General features: G+C 45.2%; 1 protein-coding gene across 3 annotated transcripts in view; it reads left to right on the top strand.

Annotated features, from left to right (window-relative positions):
• GALNT2 (polypeptide N-acetylgalactosaminyltransferase 2) overlaps positions 1-18,812 on the top strand; it is a 186,632-nt gene that overhangs the window by 21,652 nt on the left and 146,168 nt on the right. Inside the window, exon 1 of one of the 3 annotated variants that reach the window (XM_065590499.1) lies at positions 12,084-12,277. The exons of 1 other annotated variant lie outside the window; for it this stretch is intronic. In XM_065590499.1, the coding sequence (XP_065446571.1) occupies positions 12,167-12,277 (111 nt within the window). In that variant the 5' untranslated portion in view covers positions 12,084-12,166. Of the gene's footprint in view, positions 1-12,083; positions 12,278-18,812 lie in introns of those variants that run through there. One more of the 3 variants, XM_065590501.1, reaches the window with a different exon arrangement.

Genomic DNA, 18,812 nt, shown 5'->3' with positions numbered 1-18,812 from the left:
AAGCAGTTTTACTATACAAAGCCAGGTTTTTAGTTCCAGCTGACCCCTCCAAGAAAATGCCCTGAAGCTGAAAAAAACCTAAACCAAAACAACAACAACAAAACAAAAACCAACACACGCACACCCAGGGCCGGCTCCAGGCACCAGCTTAACAAGCAGGTGCTTGGGGCGGCCAAGGGAGAGGGGCGGCACCTGCGGCAATTCGGGGGCGGCAGGTACCTCACTCCCTCTAGGAGCGAAGGACCTGCCGCTGCCGATTGCGGCTTTTTTTTTTCTTCCAATTGCCGCCGCTGATTGTGATGGTGGCTTTTTTTTTTTTTTTTTTGCTTGGGGCGGCAGAAATGCTGGAGCCGGCCCTGCGCACACCACAAGACAACCAAACATGAAGATTTTTGTCTTCTTTGTCTGGCTAAATCCTGCACCGTGGCCTACTGGTGTACAAGGATGCCTGCTAAAGAGGGCCAGCAAGAGAACCCTTGTGTAAACTGCTCCAATGCATAAGAATAGTAAACAGTGCGGGCAGCTCATTGCAACACCACCACATCCAGAATCAGCCTGCCCTGTCAGGGAAGAGAGACTGTCCAAATTACATCACACACATTTGGGTAATTTTCAAGCGCTTCTCACCCGTTGTAACACTTTGTCACACTAAAACAAACATGAAGAATTAAGAACCAACCCACCCACCCTTTCTTGCACTACATAAGTTATGGACAGCTGCAGGTGATTCTTGGGACAAATGCATTGCTGACAAAACATCAATAACTCCGGGCCTGGCCGCTTCAGTTAAAGGCAGGAATTAGCACTCTCTTTTTTGCCACTGCTGCCCCGTTGAACACTAAGATAAAATGTGTGTATATATATATGTACCTCTAGGCAAATATTTATCCAGCTTTTATATAATGATTAACCTAAAGAACTTCTGTTACTAACTTTGTACTGAACAGCTGAAAAGTCAGTTCCTGTAGGATTGTCTTGGAACATCCGGGTAGAACGTAATTTATCACCCACAGAGCAATGAAAACTCAAACCTTTTTAAACAGTCACTCAAAGTTCACATGAATGGGCATTTGGCAAGTGTTGTTTTAGCAACACTGACACTGAAGTTTACCAGTAGAAGGCCAAATGCTGACAGGTGCTCCCCACAGGTATTGTCCGGAAAACCTGTGGCCAGCAGAGGGGGTGCAGGGTACAAGCTGTCCCCAGACAGGGCCGGCCCACAACATTTTGGCACCTGAGGCGGGGAGCTCAAATGATGCCCCCATTCCACCTCGCTTGGGCCAAAACTTTGAAAGGGCTCAATTCTGCCTTCTTCCTGTTCTACTCCTCTGGTGGTACTGCTCTGCTACCTGCCCCAATAAAGGAGAACTAACAACTTAAAATGCCTTGTTCAAAAATTTTAAGTAACACTTAACTTTCAAATGCCTGAACAGCAAATGTAACTTTTCTTGTCTGCATAGTAAACCCTGGCATTTTTATCTGTTTGAATAATCAAAGTGGTGCTTTCCGTGCCTTCTTGGTTGCAAAGATTTTACCTGCTTCCTGAAGGTCCACAGTCTGGGCCAGCTCATGCTCTATTGAGATGGTTGCAAGGCCGACCAGCCTCTCCTGTGTCATTGTGGAACGTAGATGTGTTTTTATTAACTTCAGCTTGAAGAAGCTGCGTTCTCCACTGACAACTGTTATAGGAAGTGTTAGAAGTATGCTCAGAGCAACAAAAGCATTTGGAAAGAGGGTGATCATCTTATTTGTGCACATATATTCCAGAACAGCCTTTGGAGTTGATCCTGCTGAAATGTATCTTGAAAGGGCTTCCAGTTCATCACCTAAATTACTCGCATCAATATCACGCATGTCATCATGTGCCAACACTGTCTCTAGTGCCCTGCATTGCTGGTGTAGGTCTTCTTCAGGTACAGTGAAGAGTTTTGGAATATCATAAAACATCCCAAAAATACTGCTGTGTTCCTTGAGCTGCATGAAACATTCTTCAACTGACTGTATTGCACAATCTAGCACCTGGTTAAAGAATTCGACTTTGAATTGTTGTGTGGGGTCTCTAATTGGATTATCCCGTGACTCGTAATCAAAATGTCTTCTTCGGTGACTCTTGTATTCTTGAATGGGTGGGAAAATAGCTTCAGTGTGAAGTTCCTCTGCCAACTTCTGTGCACTCTTCAGAACATTTTGAAATCCCTCATCAGACCGGTAAGACTGTAGGAATGACTTTGCTTCGTCCAGTTGTTCCATTGCTCCAGATATATCAAGGTCAACACCTTGGAGTCTCTTGCTTACAACATTTATTTCAAACAGTATGTCATGCCATAACACTAAGCCACGGAGAAATTTGAAGTTATGTATGTTTCTGGTGATTCCATTTCCCTCTGCCACGGTTCTCCCATGAACAGTTCCTGTCATAGCATTATCCTCCATAATGGCAACTATGGCATCATCTATCTTCCCAATTTGGTGTTTGATAGGCTTTATCGCCTCCACTCGACTTTCCCATCGTGTGGCACTCAGTGGTGTCAATGTCAGAGAGGATGTTCCCAGATATTGCTTCAAAATTTGCCATCAATGAGTTGATGCAGAGAAAAATACATAGATGCTTTGAATTACATTAAAAAATTCAGCAGCCTCACTAGAAGCTGATGCTGCATCACTGACCACCAAGTTCAATGAATGAGAACTGCATGGGACAAAAAAAGCTCGAGGGTTTAACTCTTGGATCCGTGTCTGCACTCCTCTGTTCTTTCCTCTCATGTTGGCACCATTGTGGTAGCCCTGAGCTCTCATGTCAGCTATCGCAATTCCCGTATCTTCCAGCTTTTTAAGAAGCACATTTGTCATACCAGCTCCTGTAGTATCATCAATGTCAATACATTCTAGAAAATGCTCTCTGACAGTCACCATTGCAGGGACATTTTCACTAGGTTCTGTTGTTGTTACAAAACACGCCATTAAAGTAATTTATTCCATATGGCTGATGTCAGGTGTGCAGTCCAGAATAACAAATTAATATCTTGCTGACTTCAGATCTACCACAATCTTCTGTTTGACCTTTGTTGCCAGTAACTGTATGATCTCATTTTGAATTGTTTTTCCAAGGTAGAGGTATGTGTACATTTCTTGGGTGGTGACTCTTCTTAGATGCTCTTGGAGTACAGCATCAAACTCAGCCATCAGCTCCACAATTTTAAGGAAGTTTCCATTGTTTGGCACATACAGCTGAAGGGCCACACAGTGCTAGGTTTTGGGTAGCAAGCATTCTCACAATGGCAATGAGCCTTTTCAGAACATTTTGCCAGTAAAGAGACTCTGATGCAATCTTCTCTTGATGCTGATCATCTATGGTGGCCTTTACCCTTAGTCTCATCTCAAGCTCTTTCCACCTATGGAATGTTCTCTGGTGATTTGCTGCCTTCTCATGGCATGCCAGATTTCTGGCCAGATTTTTCCAGTCCTTTATTCCTGTAGAACCCAGTGTGTCTGGAACATTAGACTGGAAGAGTTTGCAACAAAAACAGTATGCAGCATTCTGGGTATTTAAGTACATAAGCCATGGCCTCTCCACTTTGTCATAATTGGGGATTTCACGCCAGTAATGTGTTGGAGGGAAACATCTATTTTCATTGTCTTTAGGGAACAAGTTTTTCACTTGCTGTGGCCCATGCAGTACAAAGAAGTCCCTCAGGCTATTGCTGAAGTGGGTCCACAGTCCTGGATCATCTAGACTTAAAGAACTAAACTCAGCAGCAACTGTTTCTTGCACCTCCACCACACTCTTCTCTGATCTACACTTTTCTTTAGGAATGTGCATGGTTACACCATTTGAGATGGAGATATGGATGCTGCAGTAACTGCCAGGTCACCTGCACTCTGACTAACTGGAAGATCAGACATCTCCTCATCACTCACATCCTCACTGGGGCCAGAAGGCTCATCGTGAACATTTGTGTCTATGTATCTCAGGAGAGCTCCTTCCTGCTTAGCTAGAAAAGCTTCCTTTGCTTGCTTTCTTTTTCTGAATGCTGCCCCAGAGGGGCGTTTTCTTCTTTCACTCATGACTGCTGTTCTGTGCCAGCTATCCTGGCTCTCAACACTCAATTGAAGGGGACAAATAAGCAGGCTGGTAGCAGGGCCTGAGTGAGGGAAGATATTAGTGTCTTAAGGGTCTAACTGGCTCCTACTACTTCAGTTGACTGCCTGTTCTCCTCAAGTGGGTTCAGGGAAGCAGCAGGAAACAGGAAGCTCCCTGAGAAGCTGGTGTTAATCAGTCCAGGCTCCTGGGGGTGCTAGAGAGGTACATAAGAGGCTCCTCCTCCTCTCTCTCCCTGCAGCTCCTGCTGCTTTCTGCTTTTCCTCTCACCTTTTCTCCTGCCTGCCTGTTATGTCTCTTGTGCCCTCCTTCCTCCAGCACAGCACTCCACCATCTCTGTGCATCTAGAGCAGAGAGAATACATATACACCAGCAGCAGATACAATTTTCTACACTCTGGGTCCTAGTGGCGCCCCCCCCCACCCCCCATAGTCTGGCACCTGAGGTGGCCACCTCAGTTCGCCTCATGGTAAGGCCAGCCCTGTCCCCAGACTTGCTGAGGGGCTATTCTCATCACAGAGGGATGCTTGGGTGGAGCCTATGTGTCAGAGGCCATGGTCCACATATTTATGCATGTTCACTTTTGGGCCTGATACTGACCCTGATAGGTATCTCCATGGATAAATTATTCTTGCTCCTAGCAGGGATAATTGGTAGGAAAGTTGTGTGTATTAGAACCATAAGTACAAGTGCATATTAATGTTGTTTTTGCACCCATCTTGAAAAAGAGAGATAAACGTAGGCCTCGTTCTTCTCTCACTTACATTGGTTTTACCCCATTGTAACTCTATTCATTTCAGTGGAGTTATTCCTTGTGACAAACTGGGAAACTATATTATCTTTTATGAATATTAAGTGTTCCTCAGTCTCCCTGTTCAGTTTGGTATTGTTGCTTGCCTAAATGCATAGAGTTAAATCAAAGGAGGCTGTTAAAAAGGGTGGCTGTTCAGGAACCCAGGAAAGGTGAAATCATCACACAGATAAGACTGCCTCTTGGGTACCCAGCTTCAAAGGATTTAAGGTAACAATAGCTGGCTCCATCCAGATTAGAATGGGGAACTGAGAGGCATCAGTGAACAGGCTGGTCACAACTGGAAGCAGGGGGCTGTAACTCAGAGCCTGGTCTAAGAGTAGGCAGATTGCAGAATTCCATTCCAGAAGAAGTAAAAGTCCAAGGCCTGTCACCAGTGGGTGGTACACTCCAAGATCCCAAGAAGGGACAATGTGCATCTAGCCCACTATCACAAGGCTGGGCTTCTTCCAAGCTTACCAAGGACTCAATGCCACACTCACATCTCTTTTACACAAGTTTTTATTGTCCAGACTTAAACAACCAAAAAAAACCGTTCCTTGGCTCACTCTTTGCATCTCTGGCTTTCACTGTCTCCCCTCCTAGGGGATTCTATTCTAACAGTCCTATTCCACTTCTGTTGGGTGGTGTCCACTGACTCCTTCTTGGACACCTTTGAGAATTAGTGAGCAGTGTCCAGGGCTCTTTGCAGTGTCCCCTTCTGAATCCCTGATTTTTAACCTTTGCTCCTGTTCCTGTTTTCTCATTCATTGTCCCAAGAATTCATTTGTGGTCTGGGCTCAATGGTTCCTTCCCTGCGCTTGAGGGGCAGCCCTTTAGTTTTGATCAGGCCTAGGCTTGACCATATATCACAGGCTTTACCAGTCCTGCTTCCTGACTCTTTCTGGCTTGTTCTCTCTCAGCCAGTACTTCACTGGAACACCTGCTAACCCTTTATAGCCCCAGAAACAGCCCCACCCTATTAACTGGGGCAACTGGGAGCAGCTGCTCTGGCAGAGAGGGGCTGTACCTGCTTCAGTTACAGGGGCCAGCCACCCTGTGATACCTGGGAACTGTGACACTCCTGATTTACACCTGCGTATGCAAGATGAGGTTGACACTTGGTATCTATATCTAAATTATTGGATAAATTTCCTTGCTTGTGAATTTCTTAAGACAAAATGTTATTTTAATAGATATGACCTCATTTATTGTTGTATAAGTAAAAGAGACAAATTGACAAGTAAAATCAAAGTTAGCCATCTCTCTGAGAGATGCACGTCTCTCACCATACACTGACTACGCAAAAATACTTTTGGAAGTTGAGAAAACAGTGAACATTACTCTGGTGGAGTGAGAGAAAAAAAGACTCATAACCTGGTGTTGTACTATCAAAGTCCTTCAGCTTAAAAAGACACAGATGGAAAGTCCTTTCATTTGCAATCTCTCTTCTTGAATGGAAACACTTGCTGTTCTATTTGAAGCTCTGGAAAGGGCACAGGGCCAGGAAAACACACTGTCCCTGAGGTGCAGTCTCTTTCTTTGAAATTCTCTTGTTTCTCTGATGGACTTGTTGGGCCAGATTCATCCCTGGTTCAGTGGAGTTACCCAAATGATGAATTTGGTTCCTTGTGTTGGAAGTAGAAGAGTGTGAGAGGAATTTCTCGATTGTTTGTTTTTGGCCTTGCCTTTAGGAAATATATAAAGTTTGAAAGCCAAAAGGGCCATAAAGGCTACAATCAAGGTTGGTTTCCATTTCCTGCTGTGTAAGGGCCTATTTACTGTCCCTTCCAAAGTACCGAATAATTAAATTTGGAAAAAAATCAATATATGACTTCTGAAAGCTATGTGAACTGAAATTATTATGGGCATTTATTTTTTTTCTTACATGAAATATGCTCTTGAGTGTGATATAGAAACCTGACTAATTTGTTCTAATGCTTGAGAGACTCAATCCAAAATACCAGATTTTGCAGATTATGCAAACAAATATGCAAACAAACATGATAAAGTAATACATGGTATATTTATTTATAATGCATTTTAACTTTAAAAATCAAGGATACTATGTCAAACAACTATTTAATTGCACGATGAAAAATATTTTTGAGCAGTGTTCTGGACTATAATGTACAGTAAATGACATAAATATTGTATTGTGGCTTATATGTCTAGACACCAAATGTATTAGAAAAAGCAGTGGAACTACTGTGTCAGAGACAGAGTTGGGGCAGGTTCAGATAAGTCCATTTGTGTAACACCCCCCCAGCAAAGAGGGAGCACCAGGAGATATGGACTAATAATACCTATCAGACAATGCTTACGTCCTGGTCAACCATGAGCATGATGTTGCGGGTGGGATGAGGATTTTCAGATTTGTGCTCCATTGAGTATGTTTGAACATGGTTCTACTGTGTAATAAATTGAAGAATCTGGAAGAATTTTTTTTTTTTCAAATTTAATAGGTGTATTTGCTTATTACTGATAGACTGGGCCCCATGCCTTTGAAAAGATCAATTCAAGCATAGCTGATATGTGCTTATGGCATTTGTTTTCCATTTTTCTAAGCTTTTCTGGTAGTCAGCACCTATCTCTCTAAATAGATCAGAGCAATAATCTACCTAATCTGTTGTATTTTTAAGGTTCCTATCACTGAGGTACCTTAGGTTCTAATGCTGCACTGACTGGCACTTTGTCATTGACTTCACTGAGTGCAAGATCAGGGCCCAAGTGTGGGGCAACATGAAATGTAGCTTAAAGCATGCTCAGAGACAGTCTTTCTATTTCCTCACTTTCTCATTCCTTCTCCATCCTCTTCTTCCTTCCTCTCTTCTGGCGAGTCTTTCTTTTCCCTTATTCCCTCTTTCACCTAGTGTGGGAGGTGGAAGGGCATGCTGCTAGTGGGGAAAGACCTTCTTGAATAGGTGGTGAACATGGTTAGGCTGAGGCTCAGTCTCATCCTGTATAATGAGGCATTCTGTAGTTGGGAATTCTTTGTCCAGTCATCCAAGAATCTTACCCTGGGCTATTTTAGTTGAAGTTTTCCTGCTTTGCGGGGTTGCAGATGGATAGATAGTCTCTCATGTTGCCTGGTCCTAGGCTATTAAGGGCCTTGTTGATTTGGAGTATGACTCTGAATTCAAAGCAGAAATGTATAAAGTGCTAGTGGAGTTTGCAGAGGGGTGCAATTTGTTCTGATTTATCTTTGTTGCTCAAAAGACAGGCTGCCGCTGCCGTGTGACGTATTAGTTGTAGTTTTCACTTGGTATTTCCCGCATCCCCTGATGAGAATCATTAGTGGTAATATGAGCTGTGGGTCACAGTGGGTATAGTCTTGTCTGAGAGGAAGGGGTGGAATCTCCTGTCTTGCCACAAATGGTTAGGGTGACCAGATCAGAGAGGCGAAATATCGGGACGCGGGGGGGGGGGGGGGGGGGGGAGGAGGGGAAGGGGGCGGAGCCAAAAAATAAAAAAGCCGGTAGGGAGAAAAAAAAAAAAAAGCAAGAACAAGCGGGAAGCGCCTAGGCTGGTGCCGGTAAACAGCGGCCCCCGGGTCCCGGGATGCAACAACCCCCGCCCGGAGCCCAATGCCGCAGAGATGGGCACGGACAGGGGGAGCACCCCCGCCAAGTCCCTGCGCGGAGACCGTCCTGGGCTGGCCGCGGGCACGCCAGCGTGTGGCAGCCCCTTCCCTGGCAGGCTTCAGCTCCCCACGGGCCCGGGAGTGCAGCCCGACCGGCCCTTCCAGCTGCTACTCCGCCTCTCCCTCGCCGCGTGTCAGGCAGAGGCATCTGCCTGGCACCCAGCGCCAACTACACCCCTCCGGGGCCGGAGCGCACGTGGCGGAGGTGAAGCCCCGAGGAACCAGAGTCCCCACGCGGACAGCTGCTGCCCCCCCACCCATGGGCGCGTAGGGAGCTGGTTCCCCAGGCTGGACCCGGGGCTGCCCCCCTGCAGGTACCCCCCGCCCTCCTGCCTGCGATTGGGCCAGGGCCAGGCCGGACTCATCCCGCTGTCCCCGGGCCTCCTCCCTCCAGCGCTTGCCTGGGAGGGAGGAGGAATGCGGCGTGCTTCGGAAAGAGGCGGGGATTTGGGGAGGGATCCAATGGGGCAGTTGAGGGGGTGGGGCCAGGCCGAGGATTTGGGGAGCTATCCAATGGGGGAAGGAGGGGGCGGAGTTGGGGCGAGGGAGGGGGCGCGAGCCAGAGCGGAGGGCAAAAATTGCTTGTTTGTCCAGTGTCCCGACCAAACATTGGTCGGGATGCGGGACAAACGAGCAAATATCGGGACAGTCCCGACAAAATCGGGACGTCTGGTCACCCTACAAATGGTAGAAAGTGTTCCTCACCACTGTTGAGAATGCTGTGTCACTGGGAGCTATGAAGAGTGCAGCATGACCCTGAGGAGTCACACAAACCTGATGATCAGTGATCAGATATCCTCAGTCAAAAGCTGAGGTCAATGTTACAGCAAATCCCTCTTGGGATTCTCTCTTCCTTCGTCATCTTTCTTTCGAGAGAGCTGTTTCTGTGCCATGTCTCGTTCTGAAATCTGATTGTCGAGAACATTGGAAGAAGTTACATGCTGCTGGAGTTTAGTTGTTACAACCTTCTCAATGATTTTGCTCAGGTAGGGCAAGTTGGAAATAGGGCAATAGTTTGTATAGCTTTCTGCAGAATTGGTAGGAAAATGGCATATTTCAAGGGGGCTAGAAGCATGCTATCTTCTGAAGGAGACATTGATGATATCTGCCATCAGGGGACATGATTTCCCTTTACATTCTCTGGATCATTCTACCAATGCTGCTCTTAAAATATTCTAATATTTTCTTTTGAAATGCATTCAAGATTGCTTACATTTTTCTTACATTTCTTGCTTTAAGGCAAACTTAGTTTGGTTTTTACTTTGCTGCGTAAGTAGGATAGGATTTTGAGGGCAGAGAAGTATGTGTGTAAATGTGATATAATAGGAGAAGCAGCTACTAATATATAGTTAAAGCTGCATAATAATTTACATTCTAACTCCCTGTGCTTTACTTGCTTACTGCTTTCTGAAACATTTACATTTCAGGGTGAAATTTTCTGGCCTTGGTGTCTGTCCAAAGATGAATATAATTGGAATGTTTCAGCAAAACTGGTTCTGTCATTCTCGAATATCAGAAGCATGAAAAATACATTTCCCATTCTAAAATAAATTATTGAAACCTTTCTACGACTTAATCAGCAGAAGGTTGAAAAGTGAAATCTGGCATAGAAGTAGCTAGCCCTTGTTGAGCAGAAGGGTCTTTGCTTGTTCCAGAGGAAATTACTTTGGATTTGACTGAGTTATAAGCCTTTGAAAATTGCATAGTGAGCATGTGCAGTACATTATTTTGCTAAGCTTGTAAAGTTTGCGGCTATGGAAGGATTTGCTGTGCATGCATGGGTGGCTAATTTTGCTGTGGAATGAAAAGTCTAGTAATAGGGCCATATGTTGCTGTGAACCAGTGAGGACAGGTCTTTGAAGATCTGAATGAAGATCTTGAGGTTGTGAAGGAGGCAAGGAAGGAGGCTTGTGGACTTTGTAAGGGGGAGAGGGGTAGCAGTTTGTGACTCAGGCCCTCAAGGCCTTGTAAGGTTAAAAGAGATTGGGAAGGCTCCATATTTTAACACGTTAGACATGAGTGTGTGATCTTTACTATGCGAAACAATTTGGTCAATAGTACCCCGTTACTGGATCTGTTAAATCTTCTTTGTATATGCTCCCTGTCTCAAAACCTGGCAGATCTGAACTGTTTAGTGAAGGAATCTTCCTGGGGCATAGGGCTGGCATACATGTTCCTACTTCAGCTGTGGCATAGTGGGTGTGGCCAGGACATCCCTACACTGGGGCAATCACTGGCTGCTGTGGCTGCTCTAAACTATACTGAGAACCAGGCCAGTGAAGAACTGGCCCCAGGATTGACTCCAGCTCCTTTGCACCTCCTCTCCTCATCCCTTCTTGTATTCAACATGCTTTGGGGACACCTGAGGATCTATCTCATAATGTCTATATGGCTCTCTGCAGCCTATACCTCTGACAAGCCTATTCTTTCACTCCAAGGAATGTCAATCATTTTGTTCCAAAAGTTCCACACAAATTGTGTTCTTTTCAGTTTCACATTCTTGGTTTGTGTTATCTCCCTGTGAGAGCAGATGGGGGTTAGAACTGAACAACAGGAGACCGGTGGCACCAAAAGGGGCCCAGCAAGTGACAAACAGAAGTAAGCAGATCCCAGTGGGAACCAGGAGCAGTGTTGCAGCTGTCTTGGGCTGCTTAAGGGTAGAGTTGAGGCATTTGGTGGCCGCAGTAGAAGGCAAGGGAACAACGTCAGAAAGAGCTGTCCCAAAAGCAACAAGTCAAAGTAGGGGTGTGGGGCCCTGCATGAGTGGCTTACTCTTGTGGGAGGCTCCAGGCAGGCAAGGAAGAAGGGTCCCTGTACAACCTCCAAGCTCTGCTAGAGGGATTTAACATTTAAGGTTGGAGTACATCTTAAAGATTTCTTACCTATTTGAATAGGTTTCTGTGCAAGGGGGTTGCATGGATTTAACTAAATCCGTTTCTAACCTGATTTAGTTAAATCAATGCCGTTTTCTCATATAAACGTGGTCTAGGTCAGAGTGGGTTACAACTGAGCCTAACAGGTCAGTTGGCTAAACGTCAAGGAGAAAAAGATGAGGATTCAGTTGTAAATTCTTCTTGTAAGCAGCACCACTTTCTTCACGGGTGCTGCCCCCCTGCGATAAGCCCCTTCCCTTCTTCTGTCAAGATTCCCTTTATGAAAATGTGCCCGTGGCTCAGATGCCCGCGCGCCTCCGGCTCGTACGCGGTGCCAGCCCTTCGGGCAGCAGCGCTGTGACCCCGACTCCTCCGGGCGCCTCATTTCCACCCCCCGGCTGCCCGTTACGCCTGTGGGGGCAGGGCGGGCTCACCCGCTCTCCGCCGGGCGTTGTGGCGGATGCTCTCCCAAGGGGGAGAGGACGGGCTCACGCGGCGTTCGGAGCAGGTGGAGCGCGTCACGGGAGGCTGGCAGGAGCCCCGCCCTTCCACCCAGGGTGGGCGGGGCGGCGGGAGGCCCAGCGTGATGTAACCATGGAGACGCCGCTAGTCCTTCCCTGCCCCGCCCCTTGTGGGGCCGGGCGGCTCGGGATTGGCCGGGGGGCGGGCGCTCGCCCTCTGCCCCCTGACCCTGCGCGGTGGCGGCTGCTGGTGGCCGTTTCCTGCTGGCCTGGCGGCGGCTGCACGGGGCGGGCGGGAGGATGCGGCGCAGGTCTCGGCTGCTGCTCTGCTTCGCCTTCCTCTGGGTGCTGGGCATCGCCTACTACATGTACTCCGGGGGCAGCGCCGCGCTGGCCGGGGGCGGCAGGAAGGTGAGTGCGAGCCGGGGGGCGGCGGCGCCTCCCCTCGCCCGGCAGCGCCTCCCCTCGGGGTGTCTCCCCGCTCCCGGGGCCCGCGGCGGTCTGATCCCCTCCCTCCCTCCCTCCCGTGCGGGGATTCCCCAGTCTCCCCAGCGCATGTAGCCCGTGGTCCGTTTCCCCGCCACGCAGCGCCGAGGCCGTTCCCCCCCGAGCCCTTTCCCTCCCCTGGTGTGTGTGGGCTCCCCGCAGCCCCTCACCCCGCGGCGTGGCGACGTTCCCCTTCCCCATAGCGACCTGCCGGGGACCCCTCGCACCCCCGTATTGTGTGTGTCGGGCGGGGGAGGGAATCGCCCAGTCTCCCGGGTTTCCCCTACCGTGTCCGGTCGGCTTTCCCCAGCTTTCCCTCTGCGCTGTCTCGCCTCCCCAAGTGATGTGACCCGGGGCTTTTCCCCTGTGGGAGGAGGGGATTCATTTCTTTTCCCCTCTGCGTCCTACGAAGGGGGTGGATAAAAGCTTGTCACCCTCCCTGCCCCCCGCAGCACGTTTTAAAAGGCAGATGGTTTCTTTGTGGACTTCAGACTGGTTTCACCTCGTCATTGTATGGATCGCTCTTTCTCCAACTGCAACGAGCCACGTCCCAGGCTGTGGGGAAGTTTGTGTGGCGGGGTAGAGAATGTGGGCCGGGCTTGGGGCAAAGAGGGAATGGGCAGGAAGAGATGTTCTGACTAGATATTCACCTTTTGGAAGAAACAACTGGTTAATTACATCATTTCTTAATTGTTATTTGGTCGGTAGCTGGGATGAATTCCCCTATCTGTTTTCTCCTCATCTCCCTGGCTCCTCTTCTGCCACCCTTGCTTTTCCGTCTCTCCTTGGCAGTTGCAGAGCCTCTCGTAATAATCCTCTGCCCTTTTTTTGTGTGTGTGTGGAAGAGGGTAATAATTCAGTTGTTCCACTTTTCAACGTAGAGAGGATAAATATAATTTTAATTACAGCAGTGGATATTTTTATTTCCCTGTCCCTTATTCCCCATTTTTCTAAACCTTAGTCTAGCGCTTTTCTTTATTCCCATAATTATAACGTGATTAAAAGGTTAATTTTTTTTTCCAGTTTGGTTTTGCAATGCTTCGGCAAAAAGAGCCTGACTTCTCAAATGCCAGCTTAGTTTGAGCTGGTGCTCATCTCTTTTGTTTAATGGTTCAATTAATAATGCTTTGAAACTGCCTGACTAGATGCAATATATTATAAAATATTTATTTAAAAAGTCACAGTACATGATTACATTAAATGGTTTCTGAATTGTAACGCTTCATTGGTCATGGAAATAAATGCATGGAAATGTCAGGCTTTGGTTAGGTACTTTTATAGTCCACTTTCGTGTGGGTCCAAAGATCTTTAGACATGATTTAAAATATGAAACTTTAATTTTTGTAGAGTCAAATTAACAAAATATTTAAAATAAGTTTTATGTTGTTAAGACTAGCAAAGCCAGGAAGTTTTGAGTTTTAAAGAAGTTATAGGTAGGTGTAGCAAAATTGTCAGAACGTTTGTTATTTTGTACATATGCTCATGTCATACAATGTAAAAACTAGGGTAACATTGTTTAATTAGGAATTGGCCTTTTAAATCCAAACCTTAATTATTTTTGAAGTAGTGTTTCAGAATTACAAGATGGGTCTGTATTTCCCATTAACATTGATGCAGTTTGAGTTGTAGATGAATAGCTATTTTCAAGATAGAAGTCTGCTGAGGGACAGATCCTACAGTAAATCTTGAAGTAAAATAGTTAGTTCCATGACTAAGAGCTTGTAGCATCAGGGTCTGCATCTGAGTTAATGTTTTGCCATGCTGTCTTTTCATAGTTCAAAATGAATTTACTGTACTGTAATATTTAGTTACAACATTAAAGTTTTATTTCAATAATTAATGTATAACTGTACATACAAACTCTCATTCTTCTTAAACAGATACAGGGGGCTCATAACCGAAATAGATCTGGCATGTGATGGAATTAGAGCAGTGGTCTTTAAAAGCTTTGAGGGTCCATACAAGTGTATTTAGTAAGTAAAAATAGGCTGCCGATAGTATATAATGGAGGCAGGAAAGTTAGCTAAGACAAAAATCTTAATATTTAGAGAAATTACTATCAAGGGAAAGATACTTGACATGTTATTTAACTTTATTAATATTAAGAGGGCTGTGGTGTTGATCCTTTTTTGCACATTTCATGACCAGTTATTATTCCATAGAAAATTCAATAAGTCTGAACAGTTGAGAAAGTTACAGCAAAAAGAAGCCAAAAAGTGAGAAGAATTAATAAACATGGACAGGGTCTTAGCACTGGATTTAAAGTATTCAAGACTAAAGTAATGTCTGGTACAGAGGAAAATAGGTATTGGGGTCATAAGAAACAAGTGGGGAAATTAACAGTTGTACATAGATTTGTGATTTAGGATTCTATTTTCTGTCAGCGAAGCATAACATTTAATCCCAACCCGTGGAATGGTTTAGTGAATGTAAGTAGAGGAAGAGGTGTGTGAATGTAATTGCTTTTGAAATATCAGAAAAAGACTCATTGACTTAAAATGTCAGATCCTGAAATAAAGCAAAAACACACTCTTAGCTTTATGAATAGAAATGCTGCTGTGGTGAATTTCTTGGTCTAGATGACTCTGTAGTCCTAATTGCTCTCAAACTATTTCAGTACGGCAAAAGCACAGAAGAGTCTCTCGTGGAATATCAGTTTTAGTAGACTGAATTCTTGGCTTGTTCAGTCTACAAATTACAGAACTGGGAAAAGGATGGTTCATAATTATATAATTAAAAGTTAGGATGCAAATTACTCAGATCTCATTCATACAAAGAACATATGCTTATATTAGGATGACAAAAAAGTACAAATCTAGGGAATAATAATCCAGGTCTATTGAATTTCGTGGTATAGGTCCATGTTCTGCGAGGTGATGAAGTCAAACAATTCCTACTGACTTCAGTATCCTTATTGATTATTTGTATAATTATAGCCTAGGGGCCTATTGTGCTAGGTGGTGTACAAAACAGAACAAAAAGACAGTCCCTGCCCAAAGGGTTCACAATCCAAGTATGAGACAAGAGACAACTGAAGTATATAGGCCAGGCATCGGCAACCTTTGGCACGTGGCCCACCAGGGTAAGCCCCCATTGGCTTGGAATGGCCAGTGGGAGCTGCGATCGGCCAAACCTGCAGACGCGGCAGGTAAACAAACTGGCCTGGCCTGTCGGGGCTTACCCTGGCGGGTTGCGTGCCAAAGGTTGCCGATCCCTGATGTAGACAGATGGGGGAGTACAAGTAAACAGTGAGACAGTATTGGTTAGTATGATAGACAGTGGTCTGTGCACATCCTAACTTGTCAAGTTTGTTTGTAGAAGACAGTCCTTAGGAGGGATTTGAATTTGGCTAATGAGATAGCTTTGTGGATGTTTACAGGAAGTGTCTCCCAAGGATGTGGAGCAGCCTGGGAGAAAGCACGACTTTGACAGTGCTCACTATGGTGCATGATTGTGCCCATCGAGTAACCAGGACTTTAGTTTTTTCCCTTATTAGAATTGTGTGACATCCTTAATTTGTGTTTGTTTCTTTGGTTCTCCACTTGCAGTCTTTCAGTGCTTGCACTGCCTTATAAAGAATGTGTGTAGCTAGCAGTGTATACTTTTATTGAATTAAGCTATTTGGATTCTATATCAGTAATGTGCTAAATGATGAGCTTCAAAAACATAAACATGGCTTATCAGAAACACAAACTTTGTAGTAATTTGGGTACAATTTTGGGGGATGGTAAACAATGGTTGCCTTTTATGATGTGGATATTTGATTACTTACTGTTTCAAAAGTAGCATACTTCTGTGATTTATTTAGCACTCTTTTGCCAGCAAGTTCTGCGTATTCATTCTCATTCAGAACAAATAAACTTTCATGACTGTTCCCATTTTCAAAGCAGGAAAATACATCTTCTGTTGGAGCTACAGAATGGTACACTGGTTATTACTCAGATAATATTTTACAGGGACAGTCATATTTTGCCCAAGTTAATGTGTATGTGTAAGGCAATCATAAAAAGGCTGTTACCCAAACATATTAGGATTTCCCTGGCTGATTGCTTGTCTTTCTACAGCTATGGAAGAGAATGGGTCTATCAGGCCAGAAGCTCCCCGTTTCCTCCCCAAAGAGCAGCAGTTGGAGGGTCGCTCATTATTTTCACCTAAGGAACCTCTGATAATTGGGGTGGTGGGCCACTACACTGCAAGTAGAATTAGGAGCCACTCAGCTTATCATATGGGTAACTCTGCAGGGTTGTCTTAAAGTTCAAACTAAAAAAGCTTGTAAAATGGTTCCAGGATCTGTTAATCTTATTCCAGGATGTTTTGTGGTCTAGTAAAATTGGAAGGATTCAGAATTATAATTAGCTGAGCCACAGGGAAGCAGGCTACTCCTGAGCTGGTTGTGTGACTCCTCTCTACAGTTTTGTTTTGTTTTTTTCACACACACACACATCTTTTTTCCCCCCTGTTCTGGTTTTCTGAAATGGACAGATTCTTGATAGGTTGGTTTACTATGGAGCAAGCACAAAAGGAATGAATCAAAGAGAAAAGGTGATGCCCTAACTCAAGAGTATATCTATTCATTAAAAGTAAATCAAGATCAGGGGATGGAGTGCTTCTATAGTAGCTCAAGGATGACAGGACTTTAGCGTTGTGCCTGTTAGCAAATGCAGCATATCTCTATAATGCAGCCTTTTTTTTTTTTTAACCAGGACATTAAGTAAAATAGTGTTAAATGAAGCATGTATAACGAGTATGAAGGAGAGAACAAGAAAACTACATATAGAAATATGACATTTCAAATTAATTTTTGTAGGTTTAAGTGGAAACAAAAGGAAATGTTTTTGTCTAGTTTTTCAGTTGTTGTAGTCTTACTTCTGTCACCAAAATGAAACTTCCTGATAAGTGGCATTTTTAATTGACAGTTTCCCTTTTAAGTTACAGCATAGGACACGTCAAGGAATGTATATGAGGCCCTGGGCTGTTTTGGGGAAAACTTATTTTAAAAAAAGTGTGGTAGCTGCAGGGAGCCTTCTCAACTTATCCTCACACACAAGCAACAGAGGCCATGTGTAACCCATTCTGCCCATCTTATAACTTGAGGATTCTGAACATATAGCCACACAGGGAGTTTGAGTTTAGGCTGCTATCATTTGAGATAATTTTAACTCCTTATACTATATGTTCTTGGATTTGGTTTGTTAGCATCTCAGTGTTAGGATAATTTGGCTATTCTTAATCTTGAACAGGTACCGTAACTAGTTCTGTATGGCTCTTCTCTCTCCTTGAGTTCTTAACTTTCTAGAAAGAGCATGGAACTAGAAGACAAATGATGCTCCTTTCTGTTTTGGAGGTAATATTGATGGATATTTTTAGTAAAAGTCATGGACAAGTCACGGGCAAAACAGAAAAACTGATGGAAGCCGTGACCTGTCCCTAACTTTTACTAAAAATATCTCTGACAAATTGGGGATCTGTGGCTCCCCACACTATTTCAAGAGGGGCAGCTGCAGGGACTGAGAGCTGCGTGTAGCAGCTGGGGGCTGCAGGGTACCCCTGCATCTCCGGGTGTGTCTCGCTGCCCACGGGAGCTGGGAGCTCGGGGTTCCCTGCCACCCACGGGGGCCAGGAGCTGCCACAGTGGAATGGAGCTCGGGGGTTCTCTGCCGCCTTGGTGGCCCGGAGCTTGGGGGAGCTTTGTGACTGCAGCGTCACCCTCCGGCGTCAGGGAGCTCGAGGGGGGAGGGTTCCCCTGTAGTGTCGCCCCCCAACAGCAGGGAGCTCAGGGGGTTTCCCCTGCCGCTCGTGGTGGCAGGGGGCTGCGGGGGCCACCGGAGGCGGCAGGAGTACCACACAGCTTCCTGCCTTCGTGGGTGTCAGGGGACCTTGCAGCTTCTAGCGGCCTCCGTGACTTCAGCCTGCGGTGGTTGGAACTCATGCATTCCATGACTTCCATGACCTTTGTGATTTAAATCGAATCCTTAGTAATAGGTGATGCGTTAGTTTTTCTTGTAATTTGCAATTCTTCATTTGAAAGGGAATTATGTGATATGTTCTTTAATTACTGTGCCACCAAGGCTTTTCTTCTTTCACTGCAGTACAGAAAAGTCTTTTGAAAATGTAGTTATATGTAATTTCCGTTTATTAAAGTCTCATTTTACAGAATTATTTTAGTATGCTTAGACATTGAGTCATTTTGTCAGTCAGTGGTAGTTTTAGTCAGTCACCCTCATGGAACATGTCTTGTGTGAAACTAGGTTCACTTGCAGTGACAGGCCAGAATTGTGTAGTAGGCTCTTTCCCTGTTTCCTCAGTACTCTTTGAGGTGATATTTTGATGCGAAACCTCACAGTTGCATGCGGAGGTAGTGGGAAACTGATATTTAACTGCAAGACACCTGTCGCTTTTGTTCTTCAGTTTAGTGATTGTCTTTGGTCTCAGTATGATGATACCACTCTTGAGTTAAGTA

The sequence above is a fragment of the Chrysemys picta genome, chromosome 3 (genome assembly GCF_011386835.1).
Source record: "Chrysemys picta bellii isolate R12L10 chromosome 3, ASM1138683v2, whole genome shotgun sequence".
Classification (NCBI taxonomy): Eukaryota; Metazoa; Chordata; order Testudines; family Emydidae; genus Chrysemys; species Chrysemys picta.
The sequence above is the reverse complement of the archived record's forward strand: the minus strand, read 5'-3'. Positions and strand labels throughout refer to the sequence as shown.